The sequence below is a fragment of the Tricharina praecox genome (genome assembly GCF_024521635.1).
Source record: "Tricharina praecox strain CBS 144465 chromosome Unknown BZA05scaffold_11, whole genome shotgun sequence".
In the NCBI taxonomy this organism is placed as follows: domain Eukaryota; kingdom Fungi; phylum Ascomycota; class Pezizomycetes; order Pezizales; family Pyronemataceae; genus Tricharina; species Tricharina praecox.
The window spans coordinates 47521-71793 of NW_026250413.1; the positions used below are offsets into that span (position 1 = coordinate 47521).

General features: G+C 54.7%; 9 protein-coding genes across 9 annotated transcripts; 4 read left to right on the forward strand and 5 right to left on the reverse strand.

The window, feature by feature from the left end:
• Positions 1–1067: 1067 nt before the first annotated feature.
• Positions 1068–1975, forward strand: BZA05DRAFT_435987 (uncharacterized protein). Its single transcript, XM_051486387.1, has 2 exons — positions 1068–1285; positions 1339–1975. The coding sequence occupies exons 1-2, from the start codon at positions 1129–1131 to the stop codon at positions 1794–1796; spliced, it is 615 nt and encodes a 204-aa protein (XP_051339558.1). The 5' UTR covers positions 1068–1128; the 3' UTR covers positions 1797–1975.
• Positions 1976–2224: 249 nt separating this feature from the next.
• On the reverse strand, positions 2225–4583 carry BZA05DRAFT_435988 (uncharacterized protein). The gene is made up of 4 exons (XM_051486388.1): positions 3926–4583; positions 3028–3866; positions 2728–2971; positions 2225–2678 (listed from the first exon to the last, which is right to left on the reverse strand). The coding sequence occupies exons 1-4, from the start codon at positions 4474–4476 to the stop codon at positions 2270–2272; spliced, it is 2043 nt and encodes a 680-aa protein (XP_051339559.1). The 5' UTR covers positions 4477–4583; the 3' UTR covers positions 2225–2269.
• Positions 4584–5300: 717 nt separating this feature from the next.
• BZA05DRAFT_444632 (uncharacterized protein) lies at positions 5301–5695 on the forward strand (the record flags this gene model as incomplete). Its single annotated transcript, XM_051486922.1, has 2 exons — positions 5301–5354; positions 5522–5695. 2 exons carry the CDS (start codon positions 5301–5303, stop codon positions 5693–5695), a joined length of 228 nt encoding a protein of 75 aa, XP_051339560.1.
• Positions 5696–7815: 2120 nt separating this feature from the next.
• Positions 7816–8507, reverse strand: BZA05DRAFT_396731 (uncharacterized protein; the record flags this gene model as incomplete). Its single annotated transcript, XM_051483561.1, has 1 exon — positions 7816–8507. A coding segment is annotated over exon 1 (281 nt), but the record flags the coding sequence as incomplete, so codon positions are not given.
• Positions 8508–8685: 178 nt separating this feature from the next.
• On the reverse strand, positions 8686–9433 carry BZA05DRAFT_418401 (uncharacterized protein; the record flags this gene model as incomplete). The annotated part of the gene is made up of 3 exons (XM_051485516.1): positions 8686–9058; positions 9128–9214; positions 9420–9433. 3 exons carry the CDS (start codon positions 9431–9433, stop codon positions 8686–8688), a joined length of 474 nt encoding a protein of 157 aa, XP_051339562.1.
• A 967-nt stretch (positions 9434–10400) lies between these two features.
• On the reverse strand, positions 10401–11029 carry BZA05DRAFT_396735 (uncharacterized protein; the record flags this gene model as incomplete). Its single annotated transcript, XM_051483562.1, has 2 exons — positions 10401–10859; positions 10905–11029. Coding segments are annotated over 2 exons (294 nt in total), but the record flags the coding sequence as incomplete, so codon positions are not given.
• A 4674-nt stretch (positions 11030–15703) lies between these two features.
• BZA05DRAFT_451954 (cytochrome P450) lies at positions 15704–17585 on the forward strand (the record flags this gene model as incomplete). Its single annotated transcript, XM_051487456.1, has 5 exons — positions 15704–15926; positions 16146–16586; positions 16688–16811; positions 16872–17278; positions 17519–17585. Exons 1-5 carry the CDS (start codon positions 15766–15768, stop codon positions 17583–17585), a joined length of 1200 nt encoding a protein of 399 aa, XP_051339564.1. The 5' UTR covers positions 15704–15765.
• Positions 17586–18506: 921 nt separating this feature from the next.
• On the forward strand, positions 18507–18878 carry BZA05DRAFT_444636 (uncharacterized protein; the record flags this gene model as incomplete). Its single annotated transcript, XM_051486923.1, has 1 exon — positions 18507–18878. The coding sequence occupies one exon, from the start codon at positions 18507–18509 to the stop codon at positions 18876–18878; it is 372 nt and encodes a 123-aa protein (XP_051339565.1).
• Positions 18879–22444: 3566 nt separating this feature from the next.
• BZA05DRAFT_396737 (uncharacterized protein) lies at positions 22445–23938 on the reverse strand. The gene is made up of 2 exons (XM_051483563.1): positions 23562–23938; positions 22445–23412 (listed from the first exon to the last, which is right to left on the reverse strand). The coding sequence occupies exons 1-2, from the start codon at positions 23694–23696 to the stop codon at positions 22576–22578; spliced, it is 972 nt and encodes a 323-aa protein (XP_051339566.1). The 5' UTR covers positions 23697–23938; the 3' UTR covers positions 22445–22575.
• Between the last annotated feature and the right edge of the window lie 335 nt (positions 23939–24273).

The window sequence follows — 24273 nt, forward strand, 5'->3', positions numbered from 1 at the left end:
GGAGTCGGCTTCCGTCGGCGCCAGAGTCGTGTGGATACGTGCGCTCTCCTAACTACCGCTGGACCGTGGTGCCCTTTGCCGATTCGCTTTAGGCTTTAGATCAGAGACCTGACCTATCCATGATCGTTACCGGCACCCGTATTGGTCGGAGAACCGGGACTCGTCCAGTGTCTCGGCCACAAGCGGCACATAATCAACGTCGAACAAGCCGCGTCATCCATGATGTTCATGTGCGTGCTCACTCGCGCGAGGCGGACGAACTTCGAAGCATGTAAGGTGGGGGGTTGCATCGGTGTTGAGTTTCACGGAGTCGGCGTGAAGGATTCGATTTTTGTATTACTTTTCCAACAGAGAGGGCGCCGGCGATCTATATATTGTATAGGTACTCTCTACCTCCATGAACGATCCACGTATGATACATACCAATAGTGCTGGTTTTAAGGGTGGGCTTCGGAACTACTTCCAACAACCGGGGATGGATATACCACCCGAGAGGGCTGACGAGCGGAGAGGGCTGGGCGGAGAGCGATATGGAACCGGTATATATCGAGCTCGCGGCCAGAGGTCGGTGACAGCTGGGTGGAAAAGGAAATGTAATCTGCCATGATCTACTAAGCTCGAATGCAATGATGATTAAACCAAAAAAGGATGCCCCACTCGATGCGCAGGGAGATCATGTTGTGCCTGGCGAGACGTTCGTTCGGCATATATCCGTATCGTATCGGCTACCTGAGGCGTGGCCTACGATGCCAAGTGGCGGCTGGCCGACGACTGCAGGCTGCGGGGTCAGGGTCAGGGTCAGGGGTGTCTCTCCGCCTCGCCTTCCCGCAGCAAGTTCCACAGCGTATCGACGTTCTAATGCGTTGACGATGATTGGGCGCCTTAACCACTCGCCGATCGCAATCGCCCCGTCCGGCGCACTATGATGCCCAGTCCGTATGTCATCACCCTGTCGCCGCATGCAAGCCCCGCAGCTGATGATCACGAGAAGTGCGGGGTACGTCGTGCAGGCTGCCGCCGTTGCTGGCCGATAAATAGACGGTTCTCCCCGCGCGCTGCAAGAGACATCCATCCATCGATAACCTGCCCCCGCAAACCCATCCATCAATCCGAAAACCCATCACCGCAATGACCGAATTCACCAAAGTCATGTCCGTCCCCATCCTCCCGGGCCTCAAGGGCACCGGCGAGCACGACCACTGCCCCGCAAGTGCCAACCACGGACTCCCGGGAGCATGGTGGGGCATCCACGTCGAGGACCCGACCAAGAGCACCATGTTCGTCAGTACGTACCCCTCCTTCCGCTCACCCCCCCACCCCCGCCAACATGCATCCCAGACTACGAGACACCGGATGCGTACGCCGCGTTCCAGCGCTCCGCCACGTGCTGCCCGGAGCTGCAGAAGGCGGTCTCAGTCCCGCACGAGGCAACGTTCGACGCGATCCTCTCTCCGCCGGCGGGCAAGGTCCTGGGCGCAGCGCCGATCATCGAGGTGGCGAAGTTGCAGCTGAAGGCGGGCGTGACTCGCGAGGCGTGGCTGGCACAGATGGTGCTCATGCAGAAGCTGCTGGATGCGATTGACGCATGCAAGGGCTATGCGGCTGGGTTCGTGGAGGGGAACGATGACTACCTCATTCTCGTGGGATGGGACACTGTTGAGTCGCACACCGAGTGGATGAAAGGGGAGAAGGCGACCCCTGGTTCGCCGGTTCATGACTTTGGAGCTATGATTGAAACCTCCGAGATGCATCATATCGCGATCAGAGAGGTCATGCCCGGTGCGAGCAGGCACTAGGTGTGAGGATGGCAACGTGGGGGGGAAGGATAACGGATTATGATACCAATCGATACCTCTCGTCTTGATGATTTTCTCCGCGTGAACTGGTGATCGGAACATGGAGGGTACTAGAAGTGATGGCTGATGGTTTTAAATCTCGGTAAAGGAAGTTAGATGAAGACACGTTATGGGATGTACTTGCGTGCCAACATGTTGGAGGGCCCAAGTCCCCCATTCCGTGAGATTAGCCCGCGGCCGAAACCTCCCATCCCGTACAGTCATCCCCGGGGCAAAAAAAGAACGAAAAAACGCCTCCGTCCAGGCAGCGTGATGAAAGGAACAGCTTTATTTCGAGATCGGTTGGTGCGTGCCCGCCGGGGTGCTGTAGATATTCGGCAACTACTCCAGCCACAGCCACACACATTCTGTGATGTTCTTTGTGAAGACGGGAGTGAACGGCGCACGCCGTCCGACCAAAAAGTTTTGATTATCTATAGTTCCCACGGTCTACCATTATGCCTTACAATATCCTCGGGCAACACATCAGCCAGTGGCTCTACCACCTTATGTACCAACCCCATCCAATTGTCCACGGTCTCCCGACGTTCTGCTTCCACAACATGGTTTGCTTCCATCATGTCATGGACGGCGTGAAGCTGTTGAGTAAGACGTTCCCTCAGTTGGCGTAACCGAAGAGAGCTTCTGGCTCTGACGCTTTCCACCTCTGGTCGTTCCTCCGACTCCACTGGTGGCAGCGCATGTCCCATCGTCTCGTAAACTTCAAACCCTCGGTCCGCAAACAAAGCGACATACGTCTGCCACCGGTCCTTAGTGAGAACCTTCGTTCTCGAATCCAGGTGAAATATGTGGCGGCAAGGAAGCAAATATTGCCGGGAAAACCTATTACAGTTAATTTCATATCAACTTCATTCCTGTAGTGTTGACCTACTTGCAATGACACGTTAAATCTTGGTCAAAAACAGGAGCCTCCTTCCCCTGGACAATTCTATCCATGACGCCATCAACCTCCGGGCGCAGTAACTTTTGCACCGGGCGTGGAAATAACCCGACTTCTGGATACTCGCAGTTGCCGATGAAGTAACCATTGACACGGAAGTCATTCAGGGCTTTCTGTGCGGTCGAATCTCGGCATTCTGCTTGTTGCATGATGTCGAGAATCATGTCCTTGATGCCTAGATTTAAAAATTGTTAGAATAATGTAACAAGTCAAGTTTAGAAGAAAAATTACCATGAATGGTTGCGTCGACGTTTCCTAGTCCAGCACGAGCTTCCAGTTCACGATGCCAAGTATCCACACCGTTTGTTGACATGATCTGCTGAAGAAGAGGACTATGAGAGCGCGCATACATGGCCCATTTCCGGGTGGTATCCAGCCAAGACGTGCGAATGATATTCTTGGTTACCTCGTCCTGTGCCAGGTAGATGGCTTCTCGGCACAGGTCAAGACACCGGTTACGCGTCAACGCGTACAGCGCTTTTCGTAAAGCATTGAGAATTTGCTTGTCAGCTGCGGACTTGAATCGTGTGTCAAGAGTACGCATCGTGTGGACGGAGCAGAGGAGGTGCTCGACGGCCTGTTCTCCTCCTTCGGGCCCGGGAAACGCACGTCGAACAGCGAGCTGCTCAACAGCACTATCTTCGCCAGTAAGAACATAGCGAGGTTCCCACCCACACCATTTCTTGAAAGTCTTCATGGCAAGAGCGAGAATCTCGGGATTTTCTCCCTCCACCACACAATGAGTACCGGGAATCCATATTCCTTGCTCGTTGCGAACCAGAAAGGAGAACACATTGTGGCCCCACGTAGTAGTCTTGTTGGTGGAATCGAATTGCGTAAAATAGCCCCGTCTTTTGAGGGCCTGAATACGCGTCGGATGCGCAAAGCAGAGTCCCCAACGAGGCGCACCCTCCGCATCCAACACAGTAAACTCCTCATGTAACCATCCTTTCTCCCCGAGAAAACTGATGGCATCATCAATCTCCTGCCGCAAGGTAGTAGCCCGATTCAAAGGTATACGATCATCCACTCGGTGGACGCGTCGTGCCACTGCGTTTTGTACGTGTTTTCTAATCAAATCAATTAGTATATTAACCAAAATACTCGCTAAAGTTTTTCATGTTCTTACCGGGTCATGTGCGCTCCACCGATCGCGATAAGGCGTTCGGAGCCCTGGGGTGTGCCGACTCCTTTCAACGTGTTCATCACTTGTGCGGGCTGGTAACCCTTCAACGCTTCCGCTGCCGCCACTTGAATCGCGAGCACCGACGGTGCAATCTCCCTACTTCTAGCCAGATCGTGCAGGTGTTCTTCCGCATCCAAGCGTTCGACCGTGACAGTGATTGGCATTTCGATGGTACGCGTGACTTTGATCCGGACCTGGCAAAGCCCCGGCTGTCGCACTGTAGTTCCGTATCGCTTCTTCACTGACCCCGGATCCTTCGGTGGAGGAGGTTTACCGCCCTTCTTACTCTTCCGCAATCGGCACTCGTATCGCTGTACCGTGACTTCGCCGTTCCTCTGGATTTTGCTACCATTGAGCTTCGTGTACACCGTACTCACGAGTGGCCAGTACGTGTCGAATTCTTCGCCGGTCAGAACAACAGGCGCGGTGAGATGGAACAATCTATCGCACCAAAACTCGGCGTTCTGGGGAATGGGAATCAGAGTTGAAGTCATGATGGTAAAGTAGAAGCAATAAGGTAGATGATCTCGTGTTTGTAGTAGGCAGGTAGCAATGGGGATGAAGGAAGTACGAGGATCTGGTGGTACTTTACCGCGTGCCGTGGGCGTTCACTTCTATTTTCCACAACCAACACAGCAGCCAGCAAGGCACGAGATCGGGCGCTGCGTGCCTGCAGGGATGCTGTATTCGGCAACCACTCCAGCCACGGCCACAGCCACACGTATTCTGGTGCACAGACTCCAGAGCCCAATCTACGGATGCCGGCGGTGATGTGACGGTTACGTCGTGTCACGTCTCATCACGTGAACTGACGGAGATGCAAAATTCATGACGGAGTTCAATCACCCTCAAGCAACTCAAATCGCTCGGCTGCTATGTAGTCCTCCTACTCATCTGGTGACTACGGGGGAGAGCCTCGTTTGTCATCTGTGACCAACCGCACATATCATGCAGAATGCGCGGAGTTGGGTCAACTTTCAAGAGGAACGAAGAGCGACTATTAAAATCCGTATTCCCCGAAGATGTTTTCCGCTCCACCTATCCCGGCTGAAAGGGGAGCAGCGCCTACTTTGGGAGAAGAAGCCAAGAATGGCACCGAGGGAAGGGGAAATGATACTGTTGAGCTTAGGCCTGGGAAATATAGTCCGTCCGGACGGAAGACTATTGGGGCCCCGCAGCGCCGTCCCGTCTGGGGCGAGGATTTGGCCAAACGAGTCGGGCTCCGTCCCAGGTCCAAAACGCCCGGGGCCCGAATGGAGCCTCGTGGGGCCCGGACATTTTTAGTGCGGAAGCGGCCGGCATCCTCAATCCCAGCACCATGGCGCGGCTCGCCGAGATGGACTTCGGCGAGCACACCACGCTCGTCGAGGGTGTGCGCTTCTAACTCCTGCCGGGAGGGACGACGCGCGCCCCGCGCGGCGTGGTGTCCTTGAAGATTACCGTGCCCGCTGGCGTTGAGGGCGGCCAGTGGCCCGAGGAGATGGACTTAGTGGAGATGATGGGGGGGAGGAGGCGCGGGAGGAGGTGCACCAAAAGTAGGCGCAGCACCAGGCGGAGGTGCGGGACGAGGAGGAGGAGGAGCAGCTAGAGCAGCAGCTGAAGAACGAAGAGAAGCAGCAGGAGGCGGAATCGGAGGAACCGGAGGAAGAGGAGGAACTGGAGGAAGCGGAGGAACAGGCAGGCAACACCAGCCGCCGAGGTTGTGTGGTGTGATAGAAAATGTTTAAGCAGTAACCACCGTCTAAACGGGTTTACTTTGGTAAATGCCCCAACAGTGGTTACTTTCTTTTCCATCTTCTTTCATTTTTTCTTCTCGCGCCGCATCCGAAACGGCTGCATGATAGAAAGCACGAGTGAGCAATGATGCACGGCTGCGTCTGCGATCCGGCCGGAACTTCAAAAAGTGACTGTTGATCTTCAATTGGACCCACCGACGTATCACGCATTCAACTTTAAAACTTCACTGATTCGCCTTGAATCCTCCTCGTCTCCCCACCCAACCCCCCCACGCGCCTCATAAATAACCCTCCCACCTCCGTCCTGCCATCCTACTTCATCTCTCACCGCATATCTACTATCTGCACACGCCCAGGACGGTACGCACAAACGCACAAACGAACGAAACAAAGACATCGATCAATAAACGAACGAAGACATCCATTCACAAATCCCGCAGCGCAATCATCGAAGCACCTTAAACAACCACACCAAGTTTCAACAAATATGTCTGGAAATCCCGTCAACTGCAAGATCTGCTTCAGCCCGATGCCTTCCACGACGGGCCCCACGCTGCAGCCCTGCGGCCACAAGGGCATCCACGACGTCTGCTGGGCCAAGAAGACGCGCGACGGCACCGAGAAGACGCCACTGTGCCCGGTCTGCGGCAAAGAGGTGGAGTGGGTCGTGAGAGCCAATATCCAGGTCGTCGTGGGTAGTGATGATTACCTGTAGAGTGTCAGGGGGGGGGATTTGGCTTGTACTATATGGAGTTTCGCTTTAGATACTTGGGGGCATACGCTGCCTGCGAAGCTGCGCTTGGATAGCTGAATATCAAATCATCGTTCTGAAACTTCACACACGTAGTTAACGGTTGCGAGTGATCTCCTATGCATCATCCATTTGAACCCGACGTGAAGAATTTGCCGGAATACTATCAGCAGTGCTGTGCTCCAAATGGATCGAGTATGTACCTACATATACGGCTTCCAGAGAATATGTAATCACTAAGCTGCAATAAATCGTCGACGAGGCTGTAGCCTGCCATGTCAGGTACTTCCCCACCTGCTAGGCATACTAACGGCAGCAGCTGATGGTACATGCGATACACGCGCAGAAGCCCCCACGCAGTTGAAGGTGGCAATGATGATGCAACAAAAAAAAGAACTGGACCGTGGCTCGAACCAAAAACCTTCACCACCCCCGGTAGGTGGCCTGGAAACCCCGATAGCTGGACATCGGGGTGTCCAGCTAACTCCGCCGGGTGCGTGACCACTCGGCCACGCGGGGTTTTTTCCGTACAAGAAGTTTGAACTCAAAGCCTATAAACTGGTGGGTACCCCGTGATCTACAATAACAACAACGAAGTTACGCCCGCAAAATTGGAGCGTCTAGATGATTGTGCCATCTCACGCCGCGGTATCAGCCATCACAACACCGTCAACAGCTCATCGCATCCACTCCACAGTACCGAGCTCATGGAATCACGCTCGCCATCCATCGCGAACAAATCCACCACAAGCCAAATCCAAATCTGCGGCAAGGCGAGGTTATGTGCGTTCAACGGCGATCGCCGATAAGGGTGGGAGAAACGAAAAGAGAAATCGTTTCTTTGAGCTGCACCCAGACCACGCTAGCCCATGGACAATACCCATATCCTCACATTCAGACGTTTCGAGAAGCTACCGGTCCGCGCATCCATATGATCATGTGGGTTTAGATGAAGGCCCGGCCGCAGACCGTGCTGCCATCAGCAACACCTTGTGGCCCGTGCATGCTGTAAGCCATGATCCTTCATCTCCTGCCCCAACGTCCGTTCCCTGTCCGCAATTGAGTTCTACGGGCATTCACTCAATCCATCGTGGAAGTGGGTACTAACTATGCTCACGCGATGCGATCATGGCTATCACTCGCACTTATCCCCCGGGTCCCGGTGGGATGGCTTGGAAACCCCGATAGGTAGCTGGACCGGTGCCGCTGTCCGGCTAACTCCGCTGGGTGCGTGGCCACGCGGCCACGCGGGTTTTTTCCGTGCTGGCGATATGAACTCGAAAGTTATAAACTGGTGGCAGTGGGTACCCCGTGATGGACAAGATGGATAATAACAACGACGATGGCACGCCTGCGGCCCGCCAGATCGTCGGCTGGCATGACAGCAATACACAAAGGATAAAGCAGCAAATCCAAGCTCTTCACAAAAAATTCCATCCTGATTCCCGCACCCAGATAGAAAGACAAACAAGCAAAACATCGCGCATCGCATTTCCGCCGCCACGTCTTTGCCCACTTCACGCCTTTCTTTACCCCACCTTCCTACCTACTGTATAGTGAAGGGGGGGGTAAAAATACGCTTTTTGGCGTATCGGTACGGTCAAATAGCGTATAAATACGGTCAAAATACGTATTTTCACCGTATCGATACGCTTTTTTCTGTATCGGTACGGTCACAAAGCGTATTTTTTTACCCTCCCCTTCACTATACAGTAAGTATGTACCTACCCCCAACCAATCAATCAACCAACCAACCAGCCTACGCCCTCTGCAGCCCCCCAGCCCACTCAGCCCAGTCCAAGCACTTCGCCGTCCTCGGCGCCACATCGCTAACGTCAGCCACGAGCCTTGTGAACCTTGGTAGTACCGTCCGCATCTGCGTCGTACGTGCGGGGATCACTTTGCGGCGCCACCGGGTGCCCGCGTCCTGCACAATCCATAGGAAGCGGAAGTCCGTACGGTCGCAGTGCAGGTGGGCGGTCCACGCTTTCCAGTTGCGGAGGAATGTGTGCTCGGCGGCGGCGGGGGTGGTGGTGGGGGTGGTGGGGGTGAGGGTGAGGTGGAGGCCTACGACTACGGCTTTGCTGCTGGTGCTGGTGCTGGTGCTGGTGCTGGTGCTGGTGCTGCGGGCTCAAGCTCGGTACACCAGGATTCCAGCCACGGCGGAGGCGCGGGAGGTGGTGGTTGAGGGGATGTACAGGATCCAGCCGTCGAAATCATCTCGCAGCGGCGGGGGAACGTCTCCTGAGAACACGCGATGACTCCCCGCCTTGTTCGCGAACTCGGCCAGCGGCAGGGCAGCCTTCGTGCAGGATCGTCCGGAGCACGAGGTACTCGACGCAGAAGCCCATGGCGGCTGTGTTGTCGCCGCTGAGGCGTAAGCTAGCCTCCCACTGTGGGTCGTCGACGTCGCGGATGTCGATAACGCCCATAGCTAGAAGCAGCCCTTTCGCTACGTGCCGTGCGAAGCCGCGGGTGGCATGGCCGATGCCGGATCGGTCGACGAAGAAGTAACGCCAGTCTAGCCGCTTGGAGCCCGTGGTGGACACTTCGCGGTTCAGCAGACATGCGAGCACCACCGACGTGCAACTACACCGCGAATAAGTCAGTGATTGGTGTGTTTACGCACGGCACTCATGCTCGGCGAGAACAACTCACGCCTTCATCTTCTCGCTAGACAACCGTTTCGCATTACTCTCCCAGAACTCAGCGATGCTCGCGATCAACGTGCGCACTTCAGCGGACCTGCAAGCACCGTCGTAAAGCTGGTCTATTACTCAATCCACAACAACCTTTCGCCACGTGCACTGGCTGGGGTCTGTCACAGCAGCCGTAGCAATTCCAGGCTCCAGCTCTTAGCCCTAGGGTACAAGGAATGAGTGAATCACTCATTGACTGCACCCGAAATGTCGCAGAATGAGGTGCTCCTCATTTGGTGACAGAGACGCACCGTGCTAGATGCATTATTGCTAGTAAATGCAGCAAACTCGCTCGTGCCGATTGCAGTGATGTTAGTAAATGCGAATCTCATAGTTAATACGTCGATGGTGGTGGTGATGAATGCGCCATTGTCATGGAATGCGTTGTGGTATGTATAAGAGTACTACCTAGTCGGCGAGAGGAAACCGATGTAGTTAGTGTGGATGGTTAGGGCAGCTAGCAACGGGGAGGCAGCGAGGAGGCAGCGAACTTGAAGGCTGTCCGAGAGGCCTCATCTCTCTCTCATATCATCTTCATCGTCGTCTACAGGATATACGCCTCCCCTCCCTCTCTCTCTCATCATCATCTACAGAATAGACGATCAACCCCTACCTCCTCTCTCTCCCGTCATCACCATCCTCTACAGGATAGAAGATCAACCGCTACTGACGTCTGCCACCACCATGAGAGGGGCATCTGTTTGTACGATGGGTAGATGGAGGTTATGATAAGATAGGAGGAGGAAAAGCTCGTGGGATCGGTGGGATCGGTGGGATCGGTGGGATCGGTGGGATCGGTGGGATCGGTGGGATCGGTGGGATCGGTGGGATCGGTGGGATCAGTGGATCCGAATGGTGGTGTCAGCCGGACTAGCCGTATCGAGTGACACCGAACGTTGTAGGCAGCGGAGGAGAGCCATAAGATAGCTCCTCAAAGTTGAACCTACGTCATCCTTCTCTCTTCATCATCTAAGGAATAGACGATCAACCTCCACCTCCCCCCTCCCCCTCCCCGCCTCTCTCTCTCGAGCTCTATCTCTCTCTCTCTCGAGCTCTATCCCTCTCTCATCGTCATCTACAGAATAGACGTCTCCTCTCTCTCTCTCTCTCTTCATCAACCTCTTCCCCCTCTCTCCCTCTATTGTATCTACTGTAATGAGAGCACTATATCCACGGCGAGGACAGTCTTGCGAGGGCTCTTTGCCAATGCCTCTCCGGCCTACCCCGCCATGCCCGCCCCCCCCGCCATACCCACCAATGTTGATGCCTACTAATAACCATATTCCTTTTCTCCCGCCGACACCTCCTCCTTCACTTCCACATCTCGCCAACAGCTCCTTCTCTACTTCCCCCACTTCCTCTACCCGCTGACAGCTCCTTCTCCACTTCCTCATCTCGCTGACAGCTTCTCCATCACTGCCTCCTCTCTCTGACAGTTCCTTTATCACTGTGTCTTCCTCTTGCTCCCCCTATCGCTTCCTCCTGTCATCGATAGCTGCTTCTCCACGTCCCCCACTTCCTCCTAACCAACAGCCCCCACCCACACAGACAACTGATCCACTACTTCCACAACAGTGTGGTATTCGCTACAAGACTGGGTTGATGTTGTAGGACTGCATAGGAGGACGAGGCGAGAACAGCGAGGCCAGCGTGGTATCCGCAGTGAGATGACAGTGATATCCGCGGCGAGACTGAGCTGACTATTCTACGGCCGCATAAGAAGACATTGCGAGGACATCGCCGAGAGAGGGTGGTATCCGCGGTGATGAAGATCTGGTATCTGCGGCGGAGAGACTGTGGGAAGACCGAGGGCTGACCGCCAGCGCAGGACAGCGGGGAAAGCGGGGAGGAGAGGGTCTATCTGTGGTCGGTGAGGGCGGTACGCTGCGGCGCAACGTGAGGACTGCATAGGAGAACAAGGCGTATAGTACCACATGTGAATGTAACGCATTTTATAACACTGCAAATTACCCAAAATATCGCATTTTGCAACAATACCATCTCAAAACCCAGCGCATTCTGCGTCTTGTCGCATTCATCATTATGCTGCATTGAGTGACATCTCCGTTAATGCGACATCTTGGACCTCATTCCATTCACTAATTGAGTGAACTCATTTTAGGATGGTGTTTCTTGCGACCTCATTGACCATAAAATGCTGGTTTCCCTCATTACTTGCACCCTAGGGTAGGAGCTATGATGGACCCGCCATGTACAGTGCGCAGCCGGAACGAGCGCCAAGTGTTCGAAATAAACTTGTCGAGTGACCACTGACCATAGGTATCGCCGGTCAGTGACTTTTGTGGTATGATCATGTTTCTACGGAAATCTACTGTATCGGACCCTGTGAGGAGGAAAGATAACAGATCTCATGTTACTGGTGATCTCGCGCGCCACCATGCTTGGCCCGAGTGATCGAATAGGTACCTAGATTGCCCTCGTTCGTGGCCTTGGGGTATTTATATTCGCCGCAGCCTGCAGGATTTGTTCGCGATGGACGGCGAGCGTATTCCATGAGCTCAGACTATGTAGTGGGTGCTATGAGGTGTTAACGGTATTTTGATGTGACTCGGAGCGTCTCGCAGGCGATACCGCAGGTCCGCAGTGTGAGATGAGCGAATCATCCAGACGCTCCGATTTCGCGGGCGTGACGTCGTCGTTGTTATTGCCCATCTTGTCGATCACGGGGTACCCACCAGTTTATAACTTTCGAGTTCATATCCCCAGCACGGAGAAACCCCCCGCGTGGCCGGGTGGTCACGCACCCGGCGGAATTGGCTGGACACCAGCACCGGTCCGGCTATCTATCGGGGTTTCCAAGCCATCCCACCGGGCCCCGGCCGGCCCTGGCGGGGGTGGTGAAGGTTTTTGGTTTGAGCCACGGGTGAGGTGTTTTGGTTTTGTTTAAGCATCACTGAATTCGACGTTAGTTGCCAGTGGATCATGGCAGATTACATTATTACATATGCGTCTCCACCCGGCCGGCTGTCACCGCACAGACCGCTAGCTACGAGCACGATTCCAGCTCCCTATCGCTCTCCGGTCAGTCCTCCCTACCAGTCAACCGTAAATGTACATACTCGACCCATTCGGAGCACATCACTGCTTACAGTATTGCGGCAAACTCTTCACGTCGGGTTCAAATGGATGATGCATAGGATATCACTCGCCACCGTCTCGCTTCTGTTGCAGAACGATGATATCAATTCAGGTACCCAACCGCTGCTTCGAATTTAGCATATACCCCCCAATTATGTAGAACAAAACCCCCTAGGCTGCGCCAATTTTCCCGCCGACACGCCACAGGCTACAGGTAATCATCACTCCCCACGACGCCCCGGATATTGGCTCTCACGACCCACTCCACCTCTTTGCCGCAGACCGGGCACAATGGCGTCTTCTCGGTGCCGTCGCGCGTCTTCTTGGCCCAGCAGACGTCGTGGATGCCCTTGTGGCCGCAGGGCTGCAGCGTGGGACCCGTCGTGGAAGGCATCGGTCTGAAGCAGATCTTGCAGTTGACGGGATGGCCGGACATGTTTGTTGGAACTTGGTGTTTAAGGTGCTGAGATGATTGCTGTAAGGGATCGATGGTTGGTTGGCTTCGTCCGTTTGTGCGTTTGTGCATATCGTCCTGAGCGTGTGTAGATAGTAGATATGCGGTGAGATATAAGGTAGGATGGCAGGACGGAGGTGGGAGGGTTATTTATGAGGCACGCTGGGGGGAGGGGTGGGGCGAGGAGGATTCAAGGAGTATCAGTGAAGCTGAACAGTTGAATGCCTGATACGTCGGTGGGTCCAATTGAAGATCAACAGTCACCCGCTTGAAGTTCCAGCCGGATCGCAGAAGCAGCCGTGCATCATCGCTCACTCGGGTCACAAATCGATCTGGTTGTGCCGATGCAGCTACTACCCATTGCATAGATAGGTCGCACTCAATCAATGAATGAAGAAAAGAAAATACTACCCACTGCATATGATGGGCTGGAACAGCAACGTGAGACTAATCCGTCCAGGCCGAAAATCAGGGAAGCCGTGTGTGTAGAAGGGACTGTAGAGAAATTTTATTGCACTACCCCGTTTAAACATCCTGAAGCCTATGTAGATACATTGTGAATATCGGCTGATGGGTGCACGTACATAAGGCCCGGCGCTCAGCTGCATACTAACATGACCAATCCAATATAATCCGCCTAACGGGCAAGGCTCCGTGCTACAGACTCTGTCGTCCGACCTGCCTCCTCGATGATGCTCGGCTGTATCCGCTTTCTCGCCCTGAAGGGTGGCTCTCACGCTCTCCCGAGTCCCAGTCGATTGCCGAGATACCTAAGTATCACTCGCCGCGTGATATCGCGTGGCCAGCCCGGGCCCTGTTCGTGTTCGGAGTCCGGATTGGGTTAATAAACTGCAGATATATATATCTCTCGCTTTTGTTCGGATTGGATTGGGTGCTGAGACCAACCGTTCCCAACCACGAAACCAAGAACTCTCCGTCTTGATCCGGTGTCCCCCCCGCCTCGTGGCCCATCCAGTCTCGAGTTTCCACAATTCTCGGAGCTTCAGTAACTCCAACACGTTACGCCTCCCTCATCGCCACACACGTGACACACCTTTCGTTTTCCACATCAGCCTTGGTAGACCTATTAGGCTATGCGAAGTGGGGATGTATGTAGCGAGAGATGTGTTTAGCAACGGGGGTGTAGTGTAGAATCATGGCATCAGTTGGATGATTATTCGCTAAGTGATGTTGCTGGGGTGGTGATGAATCATGATGTTCTTGGTGGGTGCTCGTGGGCTAGGGTTCCTTTTTACTTTTGTTTAATCATTGATTGCATGCGACCTATCTAGATCATGGGAAATATCCCCTCGTCCTTACCTCAACAGGTGGAGAGAGAGAGAGAGCTTCAGTTTATTTCGCATGCAGCCTAACATCTCCACGGGTGGCAGCGCAAATCGCGTCACGTGATAGCCAGTACCGAGTGATATCCTGTGCTCCACCCGTGATGCTAAAACAAAAACAAAAACCATCACCACCCCCGGCGGGTGGTTTGGAAACCCCAAGAGCTGAATACATAAGGCATTCACCCGGTTTTGAACCGGGGACTTTTCCTCGGCTCCCCTCGTCGATTGCGTGGCCCTAGACTACTGGACCACGCGGGGTTTTTTCCGTAGCAGAGACAGGAATTTGAAAATTATGAAGTGGTGGATGCCCCGCGACAGAAAGAATAACAACGACGATGAAGGAACACCCGCCAGGCTGGAGAATATTGTGTTTCCCCGCTACCCCCCGGGCCCCACAACTGAGCGTCTAGATGATCCTTCCATCTCACGCTGCGATACCTATATGATATGATAAGGTCAAATGCTATGATGATTAAACAAAACAAAAAGCTGCGATATATGTCACCTGCTTCGACGCTCCGAGACACTGGCCTCTGAAAAGGGGATGTGCTCTCGAAGAAGCGGAGTACGTACTTTCGATACCTAGGCCGACCCGAGAATACCTAACACACTGCAGGAATTGCACCGGACACTGTACTTTGTTCTTCACCCGCCCTCTTCCTCTGCGCGGTGTGTTCATCACTTCTCGGTGCCAAGGGCCCAGGCGGAGGGCGCCGCGGGAGACGTACGGGCTTAAGTCCACACCGAGCCTGCTGCCTGGAGTCTGGACTGTAGACAGTAGCTTCGGAGAAAGGTCGCGCAGCCGAGCCAGGGTGGAGAGTCAAAAGCCTCGGTATTTAGAGAGAGAGAGAGAGAGAGATCTTCCTGTTTTATTTTGCATGCAGCCTATCTAGACTATGGCGAACCGACGAACTTCTTTCCCTACCCTCCGCCCCCGGCCTGTCCCAGAAATGTAGATATACTGTAAAGACTGAAATGGGCCTGCATGTCCACCTCTTCCCCACCTCTCCTCTCTCCCCTACGGGCTGACTCGCCCACTCTTCCCACCTGCCTTCCGTCCCTTCTATTGAAGGTTTTCCGAATCCTTTATATGAGTCTGGCGTGCCTTTTGCGGCCTGGAGTCCCTGTTCCCGCCAATGAAGACGGTTAGCCAGACCCCGCCCCTGCCGCTAACTTTATCAGCCCTCGCTGGGACGCTTCCCTCTCTTCCAAGTCCCGTCCCTCTTTTCTCCGCTTTCCTTTTCCGCTTCCTCTCAAACAAATGGCCACACGTTTCTGTGATTGGGGAGAAGATCTCTTGGCGCGAGTGATCCAGAGTGAGGCGTCGGTAGGTACCACCGTCGGTCCGCAGGGAGCAGACAATGATGGCGATTTGCAGCAGCCTCGGTTTCAGGCCTCTGGAGTTTTTTTTAGAAACAACTCGAAAAATAAAAGACAGATTCACCTGATGCCTGCACAGGCACATCCTCGGAATGAGTGATTTTCGGGCGACCCGCGGCTCGTATCCCATCTGCCCGCTTCGGTCACGGGTAGCCACTCTCGGCAAGCCGCAGTTACGCCCATACGCACACGCACCAACCCGAGTGGGCAGAAACAACATAATATGTACTAAGAAAACCAAGAAAGGTCAGATCCAGTTAAAAGACCTCCGTCTCCGCCCCCACCGTCCCCTCCAGCTATCCATCCACCGTACGTGCAATGTTTGACTGGAAGATCATCATCACTGCTGTTGTGCTCTACAACGTCCTCGTCGCCATCCGTCGGATATGGTTCCACCCGCTCGCTCGAGTTCCCGGGCCAAAGATTGCCGCCGCGACGTATCTCTACCATGCGTACTGGAAGGTCTGGCGAGATGGAAGGTTCCTGTCGCAGCTCCCTGAGATGCACAAGAAATAAGGTATGCCGCCGTGTTCTGTTTGTTACCGATGTGGACGGCTAAGTCACGTGGTTTGAAGGTCCGGTGATGAGGATAAGTCCCACCGAGGTGCAGATCAACGAGCCGGAACTGTACCATATGTATGTGTTGCGTGAACCCTCTTCCGCAATGGTGGGCGGGGCTGACCGCCGACAATGCACAGCGTCAACCGTCTTCGTTCGCCCTACAGGAAAGATCCGGTAGTGTATTCGTGTCTCGGGCTCCCGCACGCTACCGCCTTCGTCATCGACCATGAACGTCAGAAGCGTGGCCGGGAGATGTTGCACCCGATGTTTCCGAAGCGGGCAATCAACGATGCGACGGGTCTCATAAATTCCATGGTGGAGAAGCTCTGTGTGCTGATGGAGAGGTTCGCGGACGAAAAGAAACCCGTGCCGATTGCAAATGCATTCTGCTGCGTGGTGAACATCATCTCGGCGTACTCGTTCGGCAAGCCTTGGGGAATGCTGGATGAGCCGGGCTTCGACAGTCCCTGGGTCGAAAGCGTGCTTTCCATCACCGACGGCTTTGCTCTCGGCGTGCATTTCCCGCCCGTCCAAGCTGCAGTAAAGCTTATGGCGAGGATCATGCCGAACGTCATGCCGTTTGCATATTCGCGAATGATGCAGGCGTGTATCTTCCCTTCCACCCATCATTCTTCCAGCTGACCCCGCCCATCCAGACCTGCGAGCAACTAGTCCGTAGCGCGCTTTCCGCCGACGCCGCGCGCCAATCCGCCGGGCTCGCACCTCCCGAAACGCCCCGAACCGTCTACGACGCACTATTGCACTCCCCCAAGGGCCACGTCCGGCCCCCCTACGAAACCCTGGTCAACTAATCCGCCTCCCTGATGAGCGCCGGCACCGACACGGGCGCGCACCTGCTGCAGTACAGCACGTGGAACTTCCTGACCAAGTCTGCCGCCGTCCGAGCACGGATCCTATCCGAGCTCTCCACCGTCGTGCGCGACGAGAACGGCCGACTGCCGATGAACCAGCTGGAGGCGCTGCCGTATCTCAACGGGTTCATACGGGAAACGCTGCGGATGAATACTTCGGCGCCTACGCGGCTCCCGCGTGTCGTGCCACGCGAGGGATTGATGTGTCTGGAGTCTAGGGTGTTTCTGCCGGCCGGCACGGTCGTGGCGTTCTCGATCGATATGTTGCATAAGGATCCCAGGTGCTTTGAGGATCCGCTGGAGTTCAGGCCCGAAAGGTGGATGGGCGAGTGCGGGAAGGAGCTCGATACCTGGTTGCTTTCGTTCGGGAAGGGGGATAGCCAATGCGTGGGGATCAAGTGAGTGTCCACCGCCGCCGCCGCGAGAGCCACACACACACATACATACCTACTCACTGCGCGTGACTGCACCGTCTACATAGCTTGGCATAGACAGAGGGGCTGCTCGTGCTAGGGAACCTCTGGACCCGGTTCGATCTGGAGCTTTTCGAGACGACCGAAGACGACATGGCGTGGTGAGTCCCACTCCGCTACATAGTTACCCGATCCGGCTGCGGAATTTTAACGCCTTCGCTCAAGGGTCGATCATGGGGTAGCACGGCTCAAGGGACGGATGCAGGTGCTGGCGAAGAGGAAGTCCGAGTGATACGGTGTGCGATCCGGGAATGTCTTGTTTATGCTTTGTGAATGCTTTGGCTACGTTCTAGAATGCTGATATGCACTCTGCCTTGAAGGGCGTCGGCTGAGTAAGGGGCCAGTGGGGTGATTTCTAGTTGGGTGTCCCGTTGCCGTGCACAACTCCAAGTCGGTGGCTTTCCGCCTTTTGGTCGTAGTTGATGTGAGGTTCAAGGCCACGACGGCTGTTGCGCATAAGCATCAATGCCTATAGCTCCCGGAGTGAAGCTTATCCCTTTCCGGTGTGTGCTGTGCCTTCGCACGTTGGAGTTGCTTTGTTTTGTAGCCGTTTATCTGAGATACCTCAACTCGTGGCTTGTAGACCGACAACTTGCATGCATCGGTCGCTTTGCGTCCCCACTCCTGTCACGACCGACGCCGAGCGGCATGGGGGCAGTTCTGGTGACGCGGAATGCAGTTTCGGATTTCAAGGGCGAATTAACTTTGGGCTGCCCCAAATTCTTGCCATTGAGCTGTTGCCTGAGCTTCCGCGTGCCGAGCTGCGTTCCCATAGTCTGCGTTCCTTCCATTCCTTTGCTCCCTCATTTCTGACTGTGGTGGCGGCTGACACTGCTCTATTGATTACACACAGATCGCTGTTGGAGACTGTGGTTCGTCGCTCAACCATGTGATGGTCATTTGAAGGTCAGAGACCGATATCGCAATTCAATGCATCACGGCTCACACACAGCACGGCTTGGAGCGAGGGGAGGGCGCTACATAAAAGCACCCCGTCCGCCCTCTTCGTATCCATCCCACCATCATCTACACGATAACTCACTCCCTCACCGACCAATCAACCGAAACCATCATCACACATTCACGACTCCGTCTCTCCCACGACGCACACACAATCCCACGACCCCATCCCACCACGACTTCACAAAACACAATGCACTTCCTCGCCCTCCTCCTGCCACTGATCCTTGGCAGCACCACTTTCGCGATCACCTGCAAGTCCAACTGCGCGCCGCCTCCGAACAGCGTCGCATGTGCGGAAGCGAGCCGCAACGCTTTGCTGCGCCGGTACAACTGCCTCAACTTCCCGGACTCGACGTTCCTGTACAAGGGCGGGCGCACGGTCGTCAACGCGGCGGGAACCAGCTGCAGCGCGAGGATCCGCGGCTCAGATCTCCAGACCTATGTCGGATGCGAGGAGCTGAGTAATCGGCTTAATGGTATCATTAATACGTGCATTCGCAACGGGAACGGGGGTGGGTGGGATGAGGCGGCGAACTGGGGGTGGGGGGTTAGGACTTGTTGAACTTGTTGAGTTTATGGGTGGCGGGAATTTGTACTGTACTTCTAGGAGGTGGGGGATGTTTGTTTCTTGTTCACGGGGTCTGTTTGTTTCTTGTTCGGGGGGGACTATCTGAGTGGTGGGGATGAGGGGTAGGAGGGGGGAAACAGCGGGTCCGTTCAGAATGCAAACACAATAGCATAAACAAATACATCCTTTCGCGCGAATGCGGTAGAGTCCTTGTGATACCGGGTGATCAAAACTAGTGGTGTCTGGTGAACCGTGAACCCACTCGAACTTACTCGAACCCACTCGAACTCACCAGCCCTCCACCCCCACCATCCACACTTCCTCATGAATCTTCGCCATAGTCTAGATAGGCTGCATGCGAAATAAAACAGGAAGTTCTATCTCTCTCCCTCATGAATCATGATCCATCACAATATCGACCCACCACCAGAGTCCAGTATCCACCCCCTCATATGCATCCTCCAGTTGTTGAATACCTCGTTTCATGTTTCATCCCCATTACATCCACGTCCCCATCGACATTACATTCCCATGCGCCGCGCATAAGCGTAGGGGGCCGCTTCACGAAACTAAGTATGATATGATACCGTGGTCCGTGGGTGATAAGAATGTATGCGTGCAGTTACAGTTACAGACTTGTATTTGCATTTGCATTCGCGGGCTTCGGCCCGTTGTTCGCGGATGCATCTTGCGTGGAAAGGAAAGGTAGGCACGTAGGAATTCGAGGAGTAGAAGAGTCGAACTGCTTGCCGTGGCCTGGGGGTAAATGAAACGTCCCAGGGGGAGAGGAATGTTATGCATAGCATATGCTCCGTGGACCGTGGGAGGGCGCCATCGATGGATCACGGCGGTTATCCGTGAACGGGATTCGGCTCACCCCCCCGGTAACAGGTAACCAGGTATCCGCGAATCCGCGATAACCGCCGGGATCCAACGTCGCATACCTAACTCTACCACCAATCGCACGGTTAATTCTTGAAACGGTCCCGAGGATTCAATGCGGCACGGGAGACCGGCTGTGGAGTCTCGCCTGGAGCTTTCTAGGAGCGTGTCGATGGGCTAGGTGGCCAGGAGATTTAAATTTTGGCTGAGTCCGAGTCAGATCGAGCCTTCGAGGCCGCCGAACGTACCGCGGCGCAGCAGGCCGGCTGGGGTCCTGCGGAGGACCAGCTACCTCTAAAGACTAGAAGCAACTAACACGTGCCTCGTGGACAACCGGACAGCCGGACAGCCAGCCAGCCAGTTCAGAGATCGTGTAGGTATGTACGAGCAATTGGAGGGCCGAGGCCGTGATGATCGCTGATTTGAACTGCCGCCGAAATCGAGGGTCGCAGACTCGCAAGAACTTGGTTCGGCGCATTCCATCTTCACAGCAGACCTGCGGTTGACTTCGAAGTTCGAACCGGCATTTGATCTCGACCAGCCTGGCCAGAGAAACTGCCAATGCCAATGTCGGCGTTCATCATTTGTGCCCTCTCACGAGTCACCCTGGTCCATCCTTCGTCCAGACTCCAATGCAATGCGCGAGAAGAGATCAATGCAGCATCCACCCACCAGCCAGTCAGCTTCGCCACCGTGATGCGTGATGCGTGATGCGTGGAGCAACAGGGAAGTTTTCAGAAGGGAGATTGTGAAATATGCCAAGATCGATAGGAGGATAGGACGATAGGTAGGTAGGAAGATGTAACCGTTTTTTTGCTTGCTTGCTTTTTCTTCTCCGGGCCCGTTGCGGCGTTGCCCCTCTATATATGCAGAACATATCTGCCATTGGGAGATAGACCCGCCGGCGATATCAATCACCAGACATCAGAAAGACAGTTTGCATCATCGCATGACCGAGTCCTTGACTCGACTCCTTCAAACAGTGCTCCTTGAAACTTTAAACATCACCGTTGCTTGCGCCTTACAGCTGACAGGAGGAGATCCTTCATGTGCATTGTGCTTCGGACGCCGAAATCTGACACTGACAGAGATGGTACATATGGCCTGCTTCCGCTTTGCGTGCGCGGCAGTGGGATCCGCCCAGTGGCGATGGAAGCTGCTGGGCGAAACCAACCCAACCCTATCGTAAGCAAGGGGTATAGTCAGTGGCGGGTCTTCACGATGCAACGCCAGTCCCCACTTCCGACTCCCGATGACGCGAAAGTTGAAACCGCGCCAGGCTCTGGTTATCGAGATAGGTAGCCGCGCGCCTCCCCACAGCGCAAAATCGACTTCCCGACGCTCGTTTTCATGCTTCTGCTTGAGAGCGCATGTCAATCGCTTCCAACGCGCTTCCTGGATGGGCAGAATGATTAAATGACTATCTAGCCGACATATCTCCTCACTGATATATCCAGTCAAGTACAAAAACGAAAAAAACTCCTGTTGGAAAAGCCACGAATCATGACACCCAGGGTGGGACCGATTCCTCCGCACGCTCCATCAATTATTGAACCTCCCCAGTGGGTGTGTAATTGTTGATATTACGCGTCTTATTGCCTTTCCGGTGGCACTGCTACTTTTCACTGCCTTCATGGCCTTCGTGGCTGCTTACCGTAGGATTGTCCCTAGCTTTTCACCAGAACCAGCCTCTTTAGAGTGGCTAAGCCTTCAAGCCCCCAGCCCGAGTCCGAGTCCGAGTCCGGCGACGGCTAGGTATCGTCGCATCCTCTCAGCTCCGTGTGAGACCCGGTGCGCATCGCAGGCTTCATCTCGCTGTTTACACGAGCTCGTTTCCCTTTATAAGCAGTCTCCTTTCCCATCCCATCTTTCCCATCTTTCTCGCATCATTACAAAATCAAGTCAAGTCACGTTCTTCTGTTTCAACCAACAGTAACCAACTGTTGCGATTCACGTTGAAAAGCCACCGTCCAAGATATTGCACATTTGTCATGTTGGTAATATGCACTCTCGAGTGCGCCTCGAGTGCGCCTCGAGAATCCTGTTTGTTCTCATGCTTGCTTCTGCGCCTGTCTGGTATGTCTACCTGGCCGTTCGCTGTGTTTTGCGAATGAACTAAGTAACTGGAACTCCGAAACACCACACTCATATTCTCGGCAGTCATCGCGGGTACGGGCACGAGTGATATGTAAGGTAAGGTAGCAGACAACGCTGGACCAACAATCCCCGTAGCCCGTAGGACGTAGCCGTGCATGCCTCGGGCCAGCAAGGAGCAGCGATCGGTTTCCCGGCCAAGTCGCCCGTGTTCGCAGTGTCTCCCGATAGCCGTCGATCCGCAGGATCCGTTCACCTTAACAGTACCAGCACTCCGTCATCTCAAAACAACAGCCGATGACAACCATCACGGCGTCGGCGTTCGGTCGATGGATATAGTTACAGTGTTCATCCTCTTTGAGCGAGCGGCGGTTGCGACATCCCTCATCGACTCTCATTCGATGCATATAAGCGCATAACCCATTCTCGAATCTCGCCCCGATAAGATGAACTCATGCAATCAATGAGTAAAAAAAAGAAAACATGAACCATCTGGGCTGCAGGCTGGATACCCCGCAGTGTGCTTCACCGCGGCCCAATCAGGCTGCATCGAATGCATAATCAATTGGCAAAATAGAACACAACCCGAGAGGATACATGTACGAAAATGTGAAACAATACAATCGGATTACTACGGTATTACCGAGCAGTCGCCAATCTATATCTCATCTACAACCCACAAACGTAATAGGCACCTCCCCCTACTTGCCTACGCCTACCAGCAATCGAAGAACGGCCCGACCTTCTCGTGTCCCTCCTCGGTGCCCTCTCTATGCTCATCCACCAGTCCATCGAGCATGAGCATGTGCTTCGCGAGATCCAGCCCCCGCCTCCTCTCCTCCTCGATCCTCTCCCAAGTCCAGTACCCCTCCTCTTTCGAGTTCTTCCCCTGCACCGCCTCCCTCTCGGCATCCTCCTGCACCCTATCCACCCTCGTCATGCGCTCCACCACATCCTCCAACCTATTCTCACCCATCCGCCCCTCCTGCAATCCCACGGGCGTATCCACGCCGCTGCTCCCGCCGCTAGCCTGGACCTCGCCTGTGCCCTCGGGACCCTCGGGGATCAGCCCACTCTCGCGCAGCACGATCTCGGGGGAGACGGTGCGGCGCTTACTCTTGAAGACGTACTTGCTCAGACAGCTCGCAAAGACCACTCTTTTCCCGTCCTTATCCCTTCCGCCGGTGAAGTGGCTGACTACAAAGATCCACTTATTATCCCAGCCCAGGATGCGCGACGACACGGTGTACTTCTGGAACGGCTTGATTTCCTTCTTGAACAGTGCGGTGACGCCGGCGAGGGCGACGTACATCAGCGGCTGGTTGCGCGACTTGCGCAGCGCGAACGACGGCTTCGTCAAGTGGCACACGAGGTGCGTCCGCGCGATGTCCAGGTCAGAGAAGTACGTGCTGTTCGACTTGTGCCCGTTCAAGTCGCACTCGTAGGTGCTGCTGCGAGATGTTGTCGTGACGGGAGAGAATAGGTGCTGGGGTGACGGCTGCACCCGCCGGTGGAACATGAAGTGGAAGTAGAGTGAGCGGTAGAAACGGAACTATACTCCCCCGTGTGAGCGGTCTCTCTCTCTCTCTCTCTCTCTCTCTCTCTCTCTCTCTCTCTCTCTCTCAGACAGCGGGGAATTGTCCCGGGGAAGAGCGGGCGGGCAGGGCGGAGGGCGGAGGGCGGAGGACAGGAACAACTCACGTGCCATGTCAGCGGCAGACTCTTGATATTTGCGAGAGCCAGCAGCACGCAAAAGGCCTTGACGGCGGTCCAACCGTAGGTGGATACAGTGTTCATCGCGAAGGACGGGATGACGGTGAGAAGGGACAACATCATCGGAGTCAGAGCCGGGCGGCTATTTGAACTCGAGGTGGTGCTGGGCGCGTCGTCGTATGACACGTGGACGTGTGCTGCCTTGCGTCGCCAAGACAGACGGCCGTTGGTGGTGGTGAGCGAGAGACTGAACTGAACGACCGTTTGACTCGTGAAGGAAAAGAAAAACTCGAAGTATGTAGAGACGGCAGGCAGGCAGGCAGGTACGGGGAGTTTTTTTAAACCGTGTGCACACACGCTCGTAGGATCTGTGCGAGTACGGGCTGTACCAAGATACCTACGTATTACTCTAGTTAGGGGTTATCGGATCAACGGGTCCTTAGTCCTCCGCCGAAACCTGCAGGCCTCATCCTCAACGGTATGCTCGTCTGCTCGTTGCACAGGCAAAAGGGTACTCTATTCGCAGCTCCCACAGGCTGTACGAGTATGTAATTCCCCGGTTTCTCCCCAGGGGAGGCTGTGGAGTAGATATGTAAGCACTTCCTCCATCTGCGATTCGCTGAAGACTCGAAGATTGCTCCGAGCCCGATTCGCCATTACATAGGTTGACTCTGCAGATCACATGCTACCGAGGATCGTC